The 22,515-nt window shown below is 42.2% G+C and overlaps 1 protein-coding gene across 1 annotated transcript; it reads left to right on the top strand.

The window, feature by feature from the left end:
• Positions 1-2,345: 2,345 nt before the first annotated feature.
• Positions 2,346-6,426, top strand: zic2a (zic family member 2 (odd-paired homolog, Drosophila), a). Its single transcript, XM_060040065.1, has 3 exons — positions 2,346-3,778; positions 5,000-5,163; positions 5,404-6,426. The coding sequence occupies exons 1-3, from the start codon at positions 2,806-2,808 to the stop codon at positions 5,596-5,598; spliced, it is 1,332 nt and encodes a 443-aa protein (XP_059896048.1). The 5' UTR covers positions 2,346-2,805; the 3' UTR covers positions 5,599-6,426.
• Positions 6,427-22,515: the final 16,089 nt, after the last annotated feature.

Genomic DNA, 22,515 nt, shown 5'->3' with positions numbered 1-22,515 from the left:
AATCAGGAATGATTTTTTCACTATTCTGTTTGATGCTAAATTGGCCTATCAGTCCCACTGGAGATTTTACAATTTGGTCATTACATTTCCACAACGCGGACGATGCATCATACTATATTTTTTCAATAAGCGTGTTGTAGTAGCAAGCAGCATATGGGTTGTCACAGGTCATAGGTCAAATTTCCATGAAACACCAGGTATCGTTAAAGAGATAAGTCATCCTGCAATGCATATATATTCGTGTCAAATGGGACTAGTAGCCACTAAGAATAAAATTGACCTCATTCTAAGGAAATAGTTTGCATTTTTCTTATTTTCTTTTTGGTCTAACCGTTGTTGTTTTTATTTATTTTGACTATTCGTTTACGTATTTTTATCATTTCAATTAAAAAAAAAATGGACATCTTGCTGGGCCTGCATTTGAAACATGTTAGTTCATTTGTATGACCTGTAAGCGTAAATACAATTGTTTTCAGTCTTTATATGTAATTTCTCAGTAGGCTATTCTCGGTCCTAGAACCTGTTGAAATAGGCCTTTTCTTTGGGGATCTAATCAGGATGGCTCCTTCATCTCATACGGGATCTCAAAGCTATGTACCTCTGGTCGGTTTAGTTTCTTTCTTTAAAAAATATACTCCCCCCCCCCCCCCTTTCTGTGGAAGGTTTTGTGGTTTTCCAGCGAAATAAAGAACTTCTTATAGTCGGCAGGCGTGACTTTGAACTTGGATCAGCTCCTGTGTTTCCTGTGGTGCGAGTTGAAATAAGACTTGGATGAATGGCATACAACGTTCTGTCTGCCCCACTCTGAGCTAACAGACAGAGAATTTTTTAAGTTTTGCACGTCAACCTTGCCTTCCTATTATACGCCACTTACTGCATTGGTGAGTAGCCTATAGCCGAGCGAAAGTAATATCTGGTTGGACTGAAGCACATGTGGGACTTATAATTCCAAAGTGTAAGTAAATTCCCTTTAACTTCTAATGAACATATAATTGTAGCCTACGTACACCGAGTTGAAGACTTGTAGGACACGCTGGAATTCAGATGTGGTCTTTGGATTAAAAAACGTCGGTGAATAGAGAAATCATGTTCATTGAAGGAGCATTGGCGATTATTATTTCTTTCCAGTTCTGTTTGGCTGAGTAGCCAGTACAGAGACTACATGAGATGCCTAGTTTCTGGTTTTCTTTTGGCTGGGGGCCATGGTGCAGTTGGCTTTGCGGGGATACGGCGGCTCTTCTGATACACGCGGCTCTTATTAATTGGAACGTTTGGAAAGCATTTTATGAACCATTAGTATGAGCAGATGAACCCATGGACGGAATGATTAAACATTTCAAAACAAACCCAACCGGCTCATGGACCCACTACAGCAGGCCCACTTTGAATGCAAAATTGCAAATATAACCCATTAAATATCATTTGATTTTCTCAAGAATCACAATAGGCTTGGTGGAGCCGAAAGCACATAATTTAGTGGAAATTGAGATTTCTTTATGAAATTATCAATGAACCACAAATAAACCTCCTATAGGGCACCAAAGGGTACTCTATTGTAAAATAATGTCTTGGAAGTAGCGTAAGTCTGCGTAGTCTTATTTCTGGTATATGATTATGAATTCTGTTTACAGTATGGAATCGGGTGCAAACCTGGCGTGCGTCGTTTCAGTGGAAGTAAACGGCAGTGATTTTATAATAACGAATGAATGTATTCCTGCTGCATAGCACAGAGCACTCTTTATTTCTATACTTCTCACATGCAATTTGAAACATTTTGGTTTTCATCCAATGTTAAAGACATATATAAATAAAGGATATCTTGAAGATAGGGTAGGCCTATTATTTAAGTTGGTGTATAATGTCCAAAAGGCTGTAGTAGTAGACGTTATGAATCGCGGGTGAAACAGTGACATGCAGAGCTGTTACATCATAATGGGGCTATAGACCAACAACTCGATCCCATTGACCATACCTACCGCATCTTCCTTACGTTACAGAAAAAAAGGTACATTGTTAATGTTTCGCATTTTTTTGGGATGCTCGCAAATACATTGGGCACAAACCATTTAAGTCGGCGTCGTTCGGAGTAGATAGTCCATCGAATGGCTTTAGAAATACCTTGCTTGAAAATCTTAAAACATAGGATTTTCGCACCCCTCTTTTCCCCTTTATTTCGTCCAAACCACCAAAATCCTTTCTTAAAAAGTGGGCGGTAATTATTAGTGGAAAATGGCGATCTGCTATTAGTTGTCAAAGCGGTACCTGCTATTGGAGGGGCACCTGGGATTGATGAGACGCAGTGGCCAATGAGACGGCGCGGAATGAATGAACGAGCTCCAGTAAAAGGGGGCGTAAGAGGAGGTAGTGCCAGTCCACAGAGAAAGAGGGACCATCCGCGGTAAATACACGCAGGCGAGAGAAATAAACATTTGGAACAAAAAGCCCGAGATGCTTCAACGAACCTTTAACCATTACGACGAAGAAGAAGAACGATAATTATTAAATTATTCGAATGCACTTAAGGGCAGACAACTGCCGCAGCGTCCGAGAGAAAAGGCAAAGAAACTATCCACTCGGTTGCATTGGGAATTTTGAGTCACAAGTTACTACAAGTGAATTCGATTCGACTACGCCGAGTCTTTTTTTCTCATGAGCGGATCACCGTTTTGATTCACGCCTGGTATGGTGTTTCCTAGGCTGAAAGTTGAATCGATGCGAGACACAAGTAATATTTGAATTTCTCTTTTTGTATTGTCGATTTTTTTTTTTATCAGGGCTGACTCGAACTAACCGGTCTGTGAGATAATGTTATTGGATGCTGGTCACCAGTTCCCTGGACTGGGAGTAGGCTCATTTGCCAGGCATCACTCGGCAAGCGACATGCAGGAAAGAGACTTAAGTTTGGCCCAAAATAGCTTTGTAGACTCCGCACACATGGGTGCATTTAAGCTGAACCATGATCTTTCGCCGGGACAGAGCTCTGCCTTCACCACCCAGGCGCCAGGCTACCCCGCTGCGACTTTGGGGGCTCACGCCGCCCATGTCACCTCGTATGCAAGTTCTCCGTTTAACTCCACCAGGGACTTTCTCTTTCGCAGCCGGGGCTTCGGAGAATCATCTCCGGCGGGCAGCCAACACACCATTTTTGGCCCGTCGGCGGGTTCCCTCCATCACTCGCACTCAGACAGTCAAGGCCACATTCTCTTTCCCGGGATCCACGACCAGCATGGGTCCCATGGATCCACGAACGTATTAAACGGGCAAATGCGGCTTGGACTACCGGGTGAAGTTTTTGGACGCTCCGACCAGTACCACCAGGTTTCCAGCCCGAGGACCGACCCGTACTCCGCAGCGCAGCTCCACAACCAGTACGGTTCAATGAATATGAACATGGGGATGAACATGGCAGCCCATCACCACCCTGGTGCCTTTTTTCGTTACATGCGGCAGCAGTGCATCAAACAGGAGCTCATCTGCAAATGGATCGACCCCGAGCAGCTCAGCAACCCGAAGAAGTGTTGCAACAAAACTTTCAGCACCATGCATGAGTTAGTTACGCACGTCTCCGTGGAGCATGTCGGGGGGCCAGAGCAGAGTAACCACGTCTGCTTTTGGGAAGAGTGCCCCCGCGAGAGCAAACCGTTCAAGGCGAAATACAAACTGGTCAACCACATTCGGGTGCACACTGGGGAGAAACCCTTCCCATGCCCGTTCCCTGGCTGTGGAAAGGTCTTTGCGCGATCGGAAAACCTGAAGATCCACAAGCGAACGCATACAGGTAATTAGAATGCCCCGAATGCATGATCCCCCAACACCCCTGCTAAAATTGTATACCGAGCCGGGCTAAAGATTGAATATGTGGAAGCTCCATAGTTGCGTGTACGAATGTAGTCTACAGCTATACCGTGTCACTGGAATTCGATGTAATTATCTAAAGACATGTGCACATGAATTCACTAGTAGACCAGACTTCTAAATTAAAACAAGCATCGAGGCACCCATTTATGCAGGGGATATATTTAATGTAGGCCTATGTACATCGCTCACACCAAGTCTGTGTTTATTATCGGGTTGTGCACGGCTGGCGTCTTTGTGCGGGGTTATGCAATAGGCTACTACTACAGCGTGTAGTTTTTTTTTGGTGGTTGTAAACTTTAAAGTGGGTCAAAGGCGGCACGAGCGCCCTGCTCCGAGCGTTTTGCGTGAGCTGCGGAGGGGAGCCTCGTAGTAAATCTCATCAATTGGTTTAATGTTTACGCCAGACTGCGCTTTTAGATTCAATGTCTTTCCCGGTTCAAACATCGATTTTTAGCATGGTAACTGTTGAGAAATGCTGTGTGTGTGTGTGTGTGTGTGTGTGTGTGTGTGTGTGTGTGTGTGTGTGTGTGTGTGTGTGTGTGTGTGTGTGTGTGTGTGTGTGTTTATATATATATATATATATATATATATATATAGATTCCTCTCTGTGGAAAAATATTTATGGGCCGTCAGCATGTTTTTGGGGTAGGCCTATGTTTTATATATTTAGGATAACGAATGTTTGTTTTGTAGATGGCCCTCTGTGGCGTGGCGAATGCATTATTCTTATAGTAACTGGTATTAGAGAGGCCATTGCCAACGTTTCACATTTTCAGTTATTTGGGGGAATTTGTTGTTGTATGATCCCATGGACTTGGTCAAGCGCTAATTATATTTATATTGTTTTTCTAGCAAATGTTGCGCCTTCTCAAGCCCTATGGAGGGCGGCCTTGTTAATTTTGTCCCCTAAAGCACGCATGCATAACCTAATAAAAACATTAACAGAGCATAATTGTTTTTGTTAAATTATAACAAAAATAGAAAAAACAACAACGATTTGCACGCCATCGAAACTAAGCATCAAAAGCACTGTGCTTGTTTGGAATACATTGCGAAAGAAATCTGTACTTATTTCATTTCAAACAATGTCCTGATACCCGTAACGAACACTGTTGTCTTTTTGTATTGTTTTTTTCTGCAGGAGAAAAGCCGTTTCAGTGTGAATTTGAAGGATGTGACAGACGGTTTGCAAACAGCAGTGACCGAAAGAAACACATGCACGTTCACACGTCGGACAAGCCATACCTTTGCAAAATGTGTGACAAGTCCTACACCCATCCCAGCTCCCTACGCAAACACATGAAGGTATATATTGTCAATATGATTGCATTTCTCAGATTGTAATACAAGCCCCTGTATCCTCCTGTGTTTGCATTAAAGATTGAACAAGAGTTAAAAATATGTATTATTTTATATACCGTTGAATTCTATGAAAATAATCCAAATGTTCATCAATAATGTAGTTCCATGCAGAGGTTACAATTAATGTGTTTCTCCTAACACAAATGTCTCTAACAATTGTATCATGTGCTACTTTCATCACAGGTCCACGAAGCCTCTCCATCAGCTTCTGACTCGTCTCCAGCCGCGAGCTCTGGCTATGAGTCCTCTACACCTCCCGGCTTGGTGTCCCCCAGCACCGAAACCCACAGCAACAACAACCTGTCCCCAGCCTCAGCTGTCCACAACACCACCAGTCACAGCGGCCTATCCTCCAATTTCAGTGAATGGTATGTGTAGGACTGTACAGCGAAATGACACCGACATTTCATAGCACTGGGCCATCCGGAAGAGCAGATTGGGACACATGTGCACTCACACACAAACAAACAAACACACACACACAAACATTTTTGGAGAACATTTAACTGGGGAGGATGACAATTTACAGCAAGAGGGAAGTGTGTATAATGGTTCATGTTATTTCAATGTTGTATATAATTACCTAATGTCCTCTTTCCCATTGGTTGTGATAGAACTTGTCAGTCTTTGGTGTATAGATGTTCCTTTAATGGTAGCTATTTCTCTAACTGGACTTTTAGTGCACATACTACATTTAAAATTGTATCCTCATATTGAATATTGTGATCCTAAGGCAAACTGATTGTACTATACTAAACATCTATAAACAGGAAAGAGTGCCAAAGTAACATTTAACTCAAACAGACCACAATATTTTGCTTGTGAATGTATATTTAGTTTGCTGGGCTTAACTTGTGATGTTTTGTGCTTTGCAAGTTTGAATTGTGAAAAAAAATTATCTGGAAGACTATGAGGAAAATAAACATTGTGCCGTTCGATTTTCTGTAACTATATACTTCCTTTTGTAAAATATCAACTGCCATATTTATCCATTTGTAATTAAATTATGGTATTTACTTCCTACAGATGAAACAATATTTATAAAGAATGTTTCTTTACTATAAATATGTACAATGAGGAGCATAAACATGGGCAGTTGTTTTGTTATGTGTTTTCGTTCAAAGTTTTAAGAGTGTTTTCTTCCTTATTGTGATAAGAATTTTACTGCAAACAAATATAATAAAATGTGTAAGTGCTTAATATTCACTCAGGCATTCGATTTTGTTGGGCCTATGTCAGTTTTATGAAATTATTTATTAGTCTATAAGCTGTAGAATCATTTTAACATGTTCGTATAGGCCTATTTGTAGGAGTAACTATGTGGGGCCTATAGTTTCACTTGAATATTCATAATGCTATACAATAGGAAATATGCTAAAACAAGCAATCTTTCAATATCTTATTATATTTTATGAAGGACATATTGTAGGCCTACCTCATCACAAATGGCGTTCATTGTCCCCAATCGTAATATTTTATTCGTTCACTTGTCACTTCGCTAGCCTACAACAGACGCTCCCATAACGGCCCATTCAAACCCTCCCGCCGTTTTATTGACGCGCAAAAGACGTGAACTTGAACTTGATTGAGGGGCTGTCTAGCGCGAGCTCATATTACGCACGTAAAGCTGTAATTTAAAGGAGTAGTCTATGTATTTAAATGGAAAGGCTACTTTTATTGATTTACTGTTTTACAAATTGGTTTAAGAGGGGAAATAACAGAAATAGAAACAGCCTATGTCGCATTTTAACCGGCCTGTGTGCAACGGATGTGATTTATGGACCCTGAACCGAGAGAGACAAGTAGAAAACAGAATTTCAAGTAGGCCTAGCCTATCTGGAGTTTAAGATAAATGCTTAGTTTGCTGTGAAGTCATCGTCTGGTTTTCCCGAGATAGTTTGAACTAAATCATTAGGAAAACAAAGCATATCCTAATCTACACCCGGGGATCAGCAAGAAAGTATGAAGACAGTTGTAGGACTGTGACAAGCAGCTACAGGTGGGCTCATTTATTTGCAGTTGCAGTCGCACTTGCACGAAGACGCTAAGAATAACAATGTGGCGTGTGTTAATGTGTTTTCTGACGAGGTCCTATAGGAGCGACGTGTGCTACGTGGGTCTATTTTCTCCTTGTATATGAAATAACTTGCAATCGCCCGATTCGCCCCTTTTGGCGGGAGTGGGGCTTTCTCCCGAGCCGGTGTGGTGACCTCTCCCGTGCAGGATGGTGTGACCTGTGGGGAGTGGAAAAGGTCAGCTTTCACGCGGAGCGTCGATGCCGTTTCCTTCTTGGCCCATGCTGTTCTTATATTGATCCGCCGAACAGGAAGCTTTTAGAAGATACTATTCTTTCAGGACTAGGTTCGATCTTCAGCGACTAGGCCTAAATTAATATTAAGTAGGCCTGTGCGAGATTAAAAAGGCACCCATTATTGGTTGCTTGAAATTATAATGTTTTTTTGTATTGTCTGCGTGGCAATATTGACCCTTTGTATTATTATTGTAGTAGCCTGCGTACACCGTGCTGTACGCACTAGAGGCCTATATATGGCCGAATGGTTTGCATTATAACGTCATTGAACACTTAGCCTACATATATTGAGGGACAAAACTGTATGTCTGCGACAGGTGTTGGCGACTTTTTTGAAAAGCATAATTATGTTGTCCTTTATGTGGTCCTCTCAGTGTGCCTATATTTGGGATATATTAATTAATAGGCTAAGGTATAGGCGTTCTTGTATTCCGTCTAGTCGGCTGCCATTTTCTCTTTATGCGTGTATCGATTATGGAATATGAATTCTACATTATTTTCAATAAGGACCCCCACACACACACACTGTGTGTGTGTGTGTGTGTGTGTGTGTGTGTGTGTGTGTGTGTGTGTGTGTGTGTGTGTGTGTGTGTGTGTCACACACACACACACACACACACACACACACACACACACACACACACACACACACACACACACACACACACACACAACTGTAAATGTTGTTTTTATAATATAGCCTCGTTTTGGTCTATTAACGACATTTCATATTTGGCTGTTCGTCAACGGAGGTAGGCCTACTGTTACATCAGCATGCATCATATTATATTCTTCACTGTGTTCCGTTGATAACAATTTGTTATGTCATACGCTAAAGAAAATATGGATTGTTGTGAAGGTCTACATGTATAAAAAATGTTCACGGTCACCTTAACTATACAAAAAAAACCTAAACGCCATATTTGATGATTGGGCAAGTCTCAATAAAACACATAGGCTACCCCATAGTTAAATAGGTTTTTTCTTTCTTTTAAATTGAAATGCTTCAATAGGCTATTGTAAATCGCTCTGGTAGGCCTGTTTTACAGAATTGTTCATGTTTCTGAAACCAATAAAAAAAATATTATTTGTATTTTCACTCGCAGCTTTAAGCATATCAGCCCAGTTATTTTATTTAGGCCCCAAGATTGGTTCTTATCGTTTTAAGAATTATTTCATAACTAATCTTGGCTTGAGCCAGATTCTTTTTTTACACAGCTATATTTCTAACCCTTTTTCCAAACAGTCCACACTTTTATAACCTAGGCTACATCAAATGTATTAAGGCCTTCCTGTTGACTAAACCACATACATTAATTATTTTGTTGAATGATATCGGTAAGACAAATATTATAAAAAACACTGAAATGTCTTCATTGCAAATACAAACCATAACAATTGCTCTCATTTGAATGACGATCGAATATGATGCCTCCCACTTTGCTCAGCCTACATTGGCTAACATTTCAACAGTACGTACTAACATTTAACTATCGAATCTCTCGGCTTTAATTGTCTTTTTTATCTTTTTCCATCTACTCTGATGACCATGCAGTTTAAATAAATAAATTGGCATTTCGCATACTGATGATATATTGCTATACTAGAATTTGACTTTTTTTATTTTTCCTTTCTTCAAGCCTATTTCTTTCCATCTTTATTTCTTTCTAGTTTTCTTATTTTCTTTCTGTCTATCTCCTGTGCAATGTTGTGGCTTGAAAGTCCATGTACAGTCTTAGCCTTTCCTGTGTAGCACAGCCTCCATGGCCTTTCATGTGAGCTCAGTGGCCGACTTTCTCACACAGATGAATGTGTTTCTGTGAAAGAGCCGGAATGGCTGTCACTTCTCCTGGCACAGAGGAGAAACAAACGAAACCCCCTACTCCTTTAAGGAAACTGGCGCAGGCACCTCCCATACGACACAAACACCACAGAGTCAGCCTCGCAAATAGCCTGCGAAGCTAAACACCACTCTCTTTTTCATGCAGAAAGCATCACAGGCAAAAATACAAAGTGGATAGGTGCTAGGTAACTGGCGTACATGAGGTAGTCAGAGTTGTAGTTCTCATTGTGTTGGCTTTGGAGCAAACAAATTTAAATATATCAACTGATCCCCCCACAAGGCATCTCTCATCTTGCTAGTTTCAATGCAGTTCATCCTCTATCCTGTGAATCGATCTAATTTTGCAAAGGTTGAATGAGTTGTTAAAATATTATATATTTTCCTAATAATTCTTAACACACCATATGGAAAGAAGCCTGCTCGAGTTCCAGTACAAAACCTATAGGCAAAGTGTTGCTCGTGTAACTTCCTATTTGGCATGGTCTAAGGTTACACTTATGAAAATAAACCAGGCATGTTGTTCTCGATCCTAGTGTAGATTTGAATGTCATTTAATAGGTCACCGGCACATATGCACACATGCTCTTCCTTCTCACACGCACATACACACCAACGCATATGAACTGACACATGCACACACACATGCAAACATACACAAAAACACATAAGCCTTCAAGCATTCCAAACATGGTCTTGCCAAGGAAATTTTCAATTTCCCAACACTTGTAAACACGATGTTCCCACTCCGCTCCTTTGATGTTCCTAAAGGGTCCAGGGTTTTGCCCTGGGGGACAAGTCGTTCAGTGGTGACTGGTGGGTGTATGGTCGTTTTTCTTTTTACCTGCATGGGGGGAAGTATGTAACTAAAAAGATTCCTCTTCTACCTCCTCGTTCTCCAAATTGCTGCAGAAATGTACTTAACAAAGCATTTATTTTAACAGCCAATAACAATCACAGTAGGGGAATGCTTTTGTTTTCAATCCTGCCGCCACTTAAACAAGATCACTTAAAATGGTTGTTGGAAGAAAATTCAAGTTTGGGAAAGTGTGTGTTAAGCAATTGTAATCCGTCAAAGGAGAGGGAAACTAGAATGCCATAGTACCATCTACACCCTTCAAAGTTATTTTGGAAAATCTGTTTCCTCTGCAATGAAACAGTACATGAGATGCCAGAGTAGCCAATGTGGATCAAAGTGTAGCAGCACAATACTAGAATCAGCATTCTCTGAGAGCGAAAATGCAAATTGCAACAATGCAACATTCCGGCTACATTGACTATTCCATGAACACTAAAAACAAAACGAAAATCACCTTCATCTGTAGAATACTATTGCCGTTTCAAACTCAGTTGTTTTTCTCTCTTTCTCCAAGCATTCACTGAAAACTTAAAAAGTTCCTCAATGTCTGTTTTCAGAAAACAATTCATGCCAGTGAGCTTCGGTGTTAGCACGGTGATCTTACTCCCCGCGGTGACTCACATTCAATTCACGGCTGATCAGAAAAGTAAACGCACCGCTCATATTCAAATAGATTTATACGACTTGACACAGGAATGAGTGGAATATGCCCCCCTACTATTTCCCCTGCACACATGCAGACACACACACACACACACACACACACACACACACACACACACACACACACACACACACACACACACACACACACACACACACACACACACAAAATAAGAGCAGTGAACCACACACACACACACACACACACACACACACACACAGACACACGCACACGCACACGCACACACGCACACACACACATACACACACACACACACACACACACAGACACACACACACACACACACACACACACACACACACACACACACACACACACACACACACACGTAGGCAGTGCACGTACAACCACCCATCTGTCGCCTGCTTACAGCTTTCCAGAATGTGTTCATTGATTTGTACGTGTCTTACCGACAGCCACTGACATCATATTAAATCTAAAGGTGTTTTCAGCAATTCAGATTCCTTCTCTTTAATAACTTACTCTGAGATGGATGTTGACAATTCAAAGACATTAAAACAGATGCTTGTTTAAAACGTCTTGTTTCTTTACAGGTTCTGACAAAAAATAAGAGACATGAGATGAAGAAGAGGACAAGGGATCAAACCAGTTGGAGTCGAAATCCCACAGATTTGACCCTGTATTCGGTAAGTCAACACCACTCTGATCTTCACAAAATATTCATTGTCTGTCTCTCTTTCCTGGGAGGGAAAGAAAACACCCTTAATAAACAAAAGAGAAAAAGAAAATGGTATAATGTGTCACATCCAAAATAAAAGTGCTCAACTTTGTTGGCATTTCAATATTCGCTCCCCAATCAAAATAAATTATCCTTGGCTCTGTGTAATTCATTCAAACTTCATACAAACACCAAATCGTGTTTTGATTGGGAGTCTTACTCACAGGTTTATCTATGCCGGCGTATCTCAGCAGGGTGCCTCCCAAGATTGCACCCCATGGACATTGTCAGGTCCAAGGAAGAAGCTCTCACTGTTTGTCTTTGGTTTATGAGTAAGTGGGCTGGAAGGAGCTAATTTGATTGACTTTTAGCTTCAAGTTTTTCCACACTGGAAGGTTGCAGTCCCTTGACAGCTAGAGACCTTTCTGGTCAGTGAACGCATCGACAGGCAGTCAGTTAGCACCTGACTCATGTCGATGTCCGATCTATCAGGCCTGGTAACAACAGATATACTAGGAGCGTGTCCCATGCTAGTTAGTCATCCTGATGATGTTTTTCTTTTTTTCATTTGACCCAGAATATTGATCATTGATTCAATTAGTTTATTAGATCGGAATTGAATGGGCTCTGGAGCATTTGGCATAAATTTAGTTGATGAGCGTGTGATTTATGCAGTGAAACAAAAATATCAGGGTCAGTACTTGAAATTAAAAGAACATATAATTTAGTTAATTGTTTCTATTGTGAATGCTATTCCATTAGATTCTGTTGGATTCCATTAATCATAGGATCACAGGTGTAGAAGACCTATGTGCTTACTTTTCCTCCCTAACCCTCCTTCTGAAGTGCATTTGTATCATTACTTTAATCCTCAATCCATATGCAAGATAATCCTGGCTTTTTGGCGCTGAAAAAGCAACACCCTTTGTTCTTTCGGTTCTTGGTTAAGGCATACCGGGACCTATACTGGCCAAAGTAATCCACTCTCAGAGCTGTAGACCAGTGATACAGAGATTATCTTTGTATCAATCTGTGATGGGGGATGGACATCAGTGGTATGTCTGAATAGTATGTTGCATCTCACCAGTGGCCACATGCATACCAAATATTTAACATTCAGAAAATGCAATGCACACGACAGAGTTGATTAGTAATGTATACAGTCGTCGTATGTACCTCTACACCCCCATGTGGGTATGAGTGTTTGTGCGTTAATGTAAATGTGTCGAAAAGAGTTGTAAACATTTCACAGCAGCCTTTGTTGATGCTCTCATGGACATTCTGCTGTCAAGCCCTTGCATGTATTTATTTTCTTGAGGGAGCTATATTCACCTAGCTCAACATGAATATCAACATGACTTAAAAAATGGATCGTGTCTTGTTCCTTTGGTATTTCACAGAAGACTGACATCCCTTTTCCTATACTGCATGCTGCTTTTTCCCATTTTTTTTCATCTCACTCGAAAAGGAGGCGTTGATGGCTGTTAGGTGCCCCTGTTTCAGGGGTGTTTTCTAAGTTTTCTTCCCACCCAGAGTCTCGGGGGGGGAGCCCTGTAGACCTCTCCCCACCGCCCCCGACTGAAAGCCCCACATGTCCTGGTCTCCGGGAGTCCCATGCGGTTACCCTACCAACACTTTACAAATAAATGACACACACTATAGTGACACTTACGGTGAAGCAGATGGATTCTAGGGAAAATAACACAAAAAGTGGTGTTCCTGACAGGTACCTCCTGTACGTTCAGGATTTCAGGGAACAAATAAAATGACTGGAAGGTGGGGTTTATTTGAAAGGGAAACAGGTAGCATTTGAAAGGTAGCAGTTAAAACAGTGGCACAGTGGTGTCTTAACACATGGCAGTTCCCACAATGACAGCTTCCAATATTTGCACATTGTTTTCAGATATACACATGACACCTCTCACGTCAAGTTTAATTTCACTCTTAAAACACCCAACGCAAATGTTCACCGAGGACAACAATAGACGGCAGACTGCACACCCAAAGGCTCGGAGGCGGTTGCTCGATATGCGATAGCGCCTGTTCTGTGGAAGGACAAGGCTAGGCTAGTGTGAAGCTAAAGATGGAATTACTTAAGCATTAACACAGTTCCCCTTGGGAGTAAGGGCCTAATCAGCTGGATAAGGTGGCAGAGCCCTAGGCCAGTGGAGAATTATGACGATTATGACATGTTAGCACATGTCGGAGGCTGGAGTGGACAGACAGACGATGAGTTCATCAGTGGCTGGATTAGCTAGCTCCCATGCTGATCCATAACTACCACCCGGCCAGGGCCGCGTCCTCGTGCTCAATGGCCTCTCATTAGCAGTGAGGGGAACTAATGGCCTGTGTTTGTACAGGTTTCCCCGCTCTGAATAATTTAGCCTGAAAGGGATTATGTTTGCTAGCATGAATATTGGTAAGAGAGAGGGACATTACAAATGTTTGTTTCTAACTGTGCCATTTGAGCAATTCCAGTTGAGTTAATTTGCGTGGCCCTTTGACCTACATGACTCAAATCCCATTCTGGTTCTCTCTGCAGATCGGTCTGGCCTCTACTAGGTTGAAAGCCTTTACCCAAAATGTTAAAATGGTAGGAACAATCAGCACTAGAGGGAGGGCGTTTGAGTTAATGATGAACAAGGAAGACCACAGTTGGTCAGAAAGAATGGTGGCACCCAAGGAGAGTGCAGACATCTACAGAGCAATCAAAACTAAACAATGGAATGAATAATGTTAACGATTAATAGAAATCTGCACAGGAGGCATGTTTCAAATGAGAAAATGTTTCTGCTTTAAGCCTGACCAAATTTGGCAAGAGCAAAGAGAGAAAGAGCTTCGCACTGCTGGATATTTTTGAAAAAACGTAAGGTAGCGTCCATATTTGAAAATCAATTTCAGCCCAGCCAAGGCCAGACTAATATTAATTGAGAAACATTAATGTCTGGTATGTCTCAAAAGCTACAAAAGGAAAGCATTCTTGAATCATAAAGTGGATATTTCTATTTTTTCTCTTTCTGACTTTTTAACGACTTTATAATAGATATATTTTTAAATGCAACAACATGAAAGTGAAAGATAACCTTTGGAGAGAGTTATTCTGACGTATGTTTTGCGTGTCTGTCAAGTGGTGTATGAAAAACATTTCACGTCTGCTAACCTTATGTGGCCCTACAGTGTCAGAGAAAAGTGCACAGTGCGCTGACACAGCTACCAGAGCTATGTCAAGTCACAGTATGGGGCCCTTACTTGTGCTGTAATCCCAGCCATGGCCTTTTAACCCTCTACGAATCACCATCCCTTCCACTGCACTCTAAACTCTCGGAACCTGACAGTGTAACATGGAAAAACAAATGGAGACCTTGAATACCATAAGGCTTGCTTGTTTGCCCTTTGCTTTTTGTTTTTGTGCTATTTTTTTTTGAACATTGTGGCCAATGTTTGTTTCAAGATCTGTTGATTGGTCGAAATTCCCACATTTTTGGTAAATGTTGTTTTGTACATTTACATATAGCCTGGAGAGTCTTTTGTTGTTTGAGGAGTTTTATCCCTGATACCATAGCAGCAGCTTTTTATGCAGGTGATCTTTGGCCATCTGTCTGAAAGTACACTCAACCTGTGAAGACTGCCTGGCATATCTACCTTTCAGGATACAAAACTGTTTTTATTGTATTAAACCCTGAGCTGAAGGAATATTTGTGCAGGAACAGCTTGCGTGGCCCTTTGCTGATTTATTAAATACATGTGACTTCTACTCCTTATTTGTATTATTTGTTGTTTTGTTGTTGTTGTTGCTATTATGTTGTTATTAGATTTCTTTTTATGTCCACACTATTTCCATCTGAAATTGTTAGTCAATTTACCCCACCCATCTATCCTTTTATTCAAATGGTATTCTGATAAATGAATGGCGTATCAGAGATTGAATTCATTATTTACCGTCCTACCTAACTAACAACAACAACAGAACCTTGAAATGACTCCCCACTCCTGTCCCAACCCCCATCTACTAATAAAGCCATGTTCCCTGCTGATGGAAAATTGTCAGTTTACCTCAAGCTACAGGGGGCCTGGCAATCAGTCCTTAAAAAAGCAGTGCCAGGTTAACCTGCTGTGATAGGGGACTCCAGGGAGGGGCCCCCACCTCCGTCTGACATGCAGGGGCTCCTCTTGCCGATAAGAGACATGCCTGCCACACAATGGAGTAGTTACCGGCCACTTTTCCCTAACATAACAACAACCGGCAGATTTAGGCACTGTTAAAGCTCAGAAATCCATTCAGAACTGTTTGCAGTTCCTTCCTTTTTACTCCAAAGCCCTCTTCACAAGAAAAAGGGTTTTGAGTTGAGTTAACCTGCCAGGTGATCAGAGCAAGACCCTTGAGACCTTTTGCATACTGGTCGAGGTAACTTGCAGGTACTTCACCCAGAAGTACCTGCAGGAACCCAAAATATAAATAACCATGCCAAGTTTATTGATCTACTGATAAAGTATTTTTCTTCCTTTGCGTTCTTTGATTGGCTTGTCCGGCATTGTGTTCCTTGGTCGCAGCTCCAAATGTTAGAAACACAAAGGAAAGCATTTGAGACTCCATCTACCTCAATTTCCAAGAAGAACTGTTAATGGGACACTTACAGTATGTGGGTTCACAAGTGTGGGGCCGAGATACACACAATAGACTTTCGAAATTTTACACCTCCCCAATACAGCAAAGGCAAGGTTGAATGCAGGGAATTGCAGAGCACATTGATGAGAAATGAGCATCAATTCAAAGGTACCTAAAAAACTCTAAAGCATTTTCAAATGTAGATCATTTTTTTAAAGCCATCTGCAATGCAAACTACCCATTCTGCTGGAATTGAACAATTTACCCATTGCCTGGGATTAGAATAATGCAAATTGAACAATAGTATTAGCATTACAATATGTATACCTGTTATGGTGATGCATAAGGGATGACGTGGGGGATGGAATCGGGCGTCGGAGTGGGTGGGGGGGTAGATCTGCTTTATTTGTTTCCTGCAAGAATAGAGAATATCTTGGAACACTCTGGGTCAATGTGACAGGCAGGCTAACTTCCTTACTATTTCATCCCTTTGGCCTCAGTGCAGTGTTTTGTCCGTCCGTCCCCCCCCTCCCCCCCCCCCCCCAACGACTCTGGCCATCTTTGTGATGAAGTCTGTGACTGTCCCTGTTTTAGCAAACCAAAGTGGTGTCATCTGCTAGATAATTACATTTTTCATGCAAACACTTTCAAATTGACGTGGCCATATTTGATTTAATGAAGTGAATTAATGAGACCGAATTGAATTTAGAAATTGTCCTGATTGCAGGAGAATTAGTGGAGCGGCCAGTTTGCCATGTGTCCTATTCTGTTCGTTTTCATGTTCCTGTCCAGCCCCTCACTCCCATATAAACAGCCAATTCTACCTAATTAATTTCCAGCAAATTTTCTACGGGTGACAGAATTACGAAATGAAAAGACAGAGCCATTTTAGATATATTTCATTCACCATGGTTATCTGTGGTCACACACATGCACATGTATCCACCCATCTGTCCATCCATCCATCCATCCATCGTCCATCCGTGCGTGCATAAATGCATGCATGGTTTTGTCCATCTATTTATCTAAATCTATTTATCTATCCATCTATCTATATATATATATATATATATACATATATATTTACACATATACACGGTTAGTTAAATAAATTAAAATAAATAATATCTAGCCATAAACATTTTCCCCAAAGTCAAATGAAAAAGAATGGAGGTAATGATTATTTATGAGAGCTGGAACAGAGAGGCAGAGAACGAGCGGCGCCTAAAGACTCGGTAGGCAGCAGCACTGGGGCAGGCGCTGCTAGTAATCCCCAAGAATGCCTCCCCTGTGAGTGGTTGTCTGTCACTTAATTAGCCTCCAGTTTTAACACCACATGGTCCTCAGGTGTATTGGTTGATTCGCGTGTTAGCGTGTGTGTTTGCATGTGTGCGCAGGTCAGTGTGCAACAGACAAACACACACACACACACACCTTTGAATGTATTGGTGTTATGCCTGTTTTATTGTAAGAGCTATTTATTTAGTTCCCCTCCATGAATCAATCTCATCGGCTGTTCTTTCATGAATTGATTGTTTTTAATTCCTTTTGTTGTGTTTATTTTGCTGTCAGCCCTAAAAGACGTGCTCCATTTTGTTTTTACGGGAGGTGGTCCAGAAAACTGGTTTATTTATTGATATTGGTTACCCCTTGAATGTCTTTGTGCACAGCCACATACAACTGGAAGGATTGGCTGAGACGGGTGCATTATTATTTATTCATATTTCTCTGCTTACATCTGCCACTGCCTGTTGTAACCTCATGTCGCCCTCGTAAAGGAGCACGTCCGGTCCTGTCAAATAAATCCCATATCATCCCAAATAGCAATCGTGAGCATCCTCCATACACTGCTTCTGGAAGGTTCTACCACAAACATACATGTTAAACTTTAGCTTTTTAAAGCAGGTCCATAGAAGCTGGGTCTGACACACACACACACACACACACACACACACACACACACACACACACACACACACACACACACACACACACACACACACACACACACACACACACACTTCAGATTGATATTAAGCTTCTTTGGCCGCTGGCTGTAATTTGTTAGTAGGGCTGACCTGATGCTGTGTTGGGATATTCATTCTATCCCTTTTAGTCAATTCATTTAATTATGCCACTCTGCCCAGGGTGCCAGCACAGAGGACCATCTGAATGCTGCTTCCTCGATCTGCATGTATAAGCAATGTAAGCAGCCAGGAGAGATTTATAATGCGAGGGCCCTACCATGTCGATACATGAATGGCTATATATATGATCTATGTCCATGTTTATGTACACAGACACACACAGACAAACCAACTCACAGTCTCTCTCTCTCTCACAAACATACTCACTCACCCACACGCTTGAATGTGCATAAGTGCCAGTGCACTCGGGTGTACATGCGTGCACGTGTAAAAGTGAGGTTGCCGGTGTGTTTCTTGAGGAGTACGTTTAATCCATGTGAGTAGTAAGTGGCAGGAGGCCTCCTCTGCACCAGAACTCTGTTAATTAGCAGGAAGCAGCAGCCAGTTGGGGATTCTGTGGAGAGGAGAGGAGTGTGTAACCATTAAAAGGCTCCCCTAGTACTTTTTAGATGTCATAAAACACATTGCTCTCACACTCATTAGTGACAACTCCCCCCCCTCCCCACAACTTTTTTTATCTTGTGTTAGCATCTTTGGTGACATATGTGCGTTCACAAAGACCTCCTCTTCTTCAGACGGCGTCGTGCGTCTGTCTGCGGTCCTGCTGTTTTGAGTCCGGAAAAAAGAACGGACCCCAAATCGAGCTTTAGCGATGATCCCAGATAGATTAAAGGTTTGCGATATGAAATAACTAGGCTTCAAGAATTGGCGTTGTGAAGTCGTGTTGTTAGAAGGGCAGTTTGAGCCATCTGTGTGGTGGACATCGCGTCAGGTGGTCGTGGAAAATGGCGGCCGTCAGTAGCTGAGATTGGCCCCGCTCCGAAAAAAGCCTCAAGTGGCTGCTGCAACATGGAGGCTAAAGAGGAGGAGGAGGAGTAGGAGGAGGAGCCAGGGCTGAGGAGTGGAGAGTAGAGACCAAGCTGTGATTCTGAAAGGGGCCCAGATTCAGCTCCCAGACGGCCAGAGGCTTAGGCATACCCCAAACTCGAAACCCTGGAAACAGAGAAGAAGAAGACGTCACAGCAGAGAACGGGGTAGAAAAGATGTGGGAGCCGGGTAGGATTATGAGAAGAGGAAAAATATTTATGAACTCAAATGAGTGGAAAAGGAAATGGGAACCTTGTTTTTGATTTCAGTTTGTAGAGCGACCGGACAGCATGTGCCTTTGGGTAGAAAATACAATTCTGAGCGGCTATGCAGCATTCAGCAGGAAGATAGGCTGAAACAGAGGAAGTGAAAGAGACTGAAAGATAATGGAGGGTAGCAATAGATAAAGGGGAAATATTCATCGTAAGCAAGGACAAAAATTGAAGTCTTTTTGCGGTTGTCTGTGTATGGATGTGTGTGTGTGTGTGTGTGTGTGTGTGTGTGTGTGTGCTTGGGTGTGTGTGTGTGTGTGTGTGTGTGTGTGTGTGTGTGTGTGTGTCTGAATTTAAATGACATGTCTCAACTTTAATTTGAGGAAGACAATCTTGAAATAGCTACTTTCGCGTACAACTTACAACGCACTAACTAACATGGCTTCCCTTTTATACAAAGGTCATTATAAAAGTGTTAGAGGCAAAGTCGTCCATTACTCTCCACACAAAGGTACAGATTATATATATATACAAAAAAAAGTTCAATGGAGAATTAATTATTTAGAAATAGGTAGGGGGCAACGAAAAACTCTCCAGGAGGTAATTCGCAGAAAAGAGAATTTGAGCCGACTTGTGTTAACCAAGATAATTTTTTTCTGTGGTTGTAACGCTGTGAGGAATTTGTACACATGCTCTTCCTTTCATGTGGGGGATGAAAAAAAAATAGATCTGTTGAACCAATGCTTGCACTGTTAACACAGGGATAAACAAGCAAAACGCCACACGAATACCAATTAGTGCTCTGCGTAAATACCTTAATAGCGCAAAAGCGACGTTTGGAAGGTTTGGAGTAATGAAAGACCAATGCTTGGCCTCTCTCCAGCTTCTCTGTGGCTTTCTCTGTGAGCGCAGTACACTGTGTGTGCTTAGCAGGATACATCAGCGGCATCTTTTTTATTTTTAATTCATGTTTGTCTGTGAAAACCCAACACAGGCGTCTTTTTGAGCTGGTCTTATTTGAGATGAGAGATGAAAGAATAGTCTCTCTATTTGAAATGGAAAAAGACCAGCGGCAGAATTTGAGGGTTGATGGGTTGTTCTCGATCCTTTGGACCTGATATTTATCCTGCATTCATATCATCCCTCACCTCTATAGCCAGCTTGCACATGATTATCTGTGTGTGTTTCTGTGTGTGTGTGTGTGTGTCTGTGTGTCTGTGTATGTGGTGAGGGCGGGGGGGGGGGGGGTTGTGTGGTGCCTGTGTGTGTTTGAGGGTTTTGCAACCAAGCGTTGACGTGTTTGCTTTTGCCCTAATGTTTTTTTCATTTGAGTAATAACGGCAACACAATGTGTGTGTTCAATATTGATTTTAACAGGCTAACCTGAACATTTGAGTGTGCATACAAATATTTGCATTGCTCTATTATAAATAACATATTATGTAAATTAATGTCCATATGTGTACACGTTATGTACTGTATTAATGTCGTTTTTATTTTGCTGGTTACTTTCGTGTCCACCATATTCCTCTGTGTTGGTAGCAAAGAGATGTTAGATAAGTGGTGCCAAATTGTCCTTCTTGCTTCCATGACGTTAACCCACATCTCCGAAGGTGTTCCACAATGGCAGATGGTACTAATTATCAAGGGTCTCTCTGACACACACACGCACACACACACACACACACACACACACCACACACACACACACACACACACACACACACACACACACACACACACACACACACACACACACACACACACACACACACACAGACTCACACACACACACACACACCACACACAATCACCATTGCACGGACATGCACGCACACACACACACACACACACACACACACACACACACACACACACACACACACACACACACACAGACGTCAATGCTGGTGTTCTTCGTAGTGTGAAAGTAGCTTCTAATATGAGTTGCATGAAAAGTCATACAGTGTTCACACGTCACAGATGATGGTGTACGTTCATAGCAGGTATCGCGAGCCCATAGTCGGTCACGCTCAGACATCCAATAATCAGCATTATCAAACCCGTAGGAGATTAGCATTTTGTCTCGCATTGTTCTAAGAATAAGCTACTCGTGATCCTACACCTGGAACAAATATGAGTTGATTAGCTTTTTTTGGCACGTATTTTTCTTTCGTGTCAACTTTTCATAAATTTCTATATATCGCTGCACCAACACACAAACCCATATGACACCGAATCCACAGCAGCATATGCACGGCTGTGTTTTAAATGTTCGCCACTTAACATTGGCTGAAGTGGCTGGCTCTATGAATTAACCTTTGCAGTGGTATTTAATTAAAGGTCCATACCCCGCCCCTTCCTCTTCCTCCTACACTGCAGAGCGAGAGCCAGGGCTAACTGTAGGAACGCTGCGCGACCGTGGCAATTAGCATGACCTTAAAAAACGCCACCACCACCACCACCATCACCGCTTCCGCCGCCACCACCACCTCCACCTCCCCCACCACCACCCCCGCACACTCAAACACCACACTCAAACAAGCACACACACACACACACACACACACACACTCACGACACACACACACACACACACACACACACACTTGCCTCTGCTCTGCGGACCCTAAGCTCTGTCTGCCCTTCCGATGCGGGGCCCTGCTGTGCTGAGACCACACCACACTCTGTGGGGTCCAGCCGACTGCGGGGGCCCCACTGTGCGACTGGGGCCCCTGGAACACGCCACGGCGGCCCCTCCAAGAGGTCAAGCCGGTCCCCAGGGTCCTTGAGGGGGGACAACCTCATGTCTTAACCCCCTACATCACCGTTTGAATGGGTCAAGAAAGGACCCCAACACTTCCTTGAGCGTAATTATCAGTGCGATATGGGATGGCTCGACTCATTGGGATGCCGAGACGTCATTCATTTATCAGATGTTATTATGCATAGACAGGCATGCTTCACAAGTCACAAGTTAATATCTTTATTTGCATTTCATTCATAATGAACGTGTTTTGTGCCGACTTTGCTTTTGACAAACAAAGAAGAATGTCAATGAAGGTTACTTGAAGTAAAATGATGCAAAT

This window comes from Gadus macrocephalus, chromosome 20 (genome assembly GCF_031168955.1).
Source record: "Gadus macrocephalus chromosome 20, ASM3116895v1".
In the NCBI taxonomy this organism is placed as follows: domain Eukaryota; kingdom Metazoa; phylum Chordata; class Actinopteri; order Gadiformes; family Gadidae; genus Gadus; species Gadus macrocephalus.
This window is presented reverse-complemented; position numbering and strand designations above follow the sequence as displayed.

Coding starts and splice junctions, on each gene's coding strand:
- zic2a (XM_060040065.1), top strand. CDS start 2,806: ATGTTATTGGATGCTGGTCACCAGTTCCCTGGACTGGGAGTAGGCTCA. Junction 3,779..4,999: donor CCACAAGCGAACGCATACAG/GTAATTAGAATG, acceptor TTTTTTCTGCAG/GAGAAAAGCCGTTTCAGTGT. Junction 5,164..5,403: donor CCCTACGCAAACACATGAAG/GTATATATTGTC, acceptor CTTTCATCACAG/GTCCACGAAGCCTCTCCATC.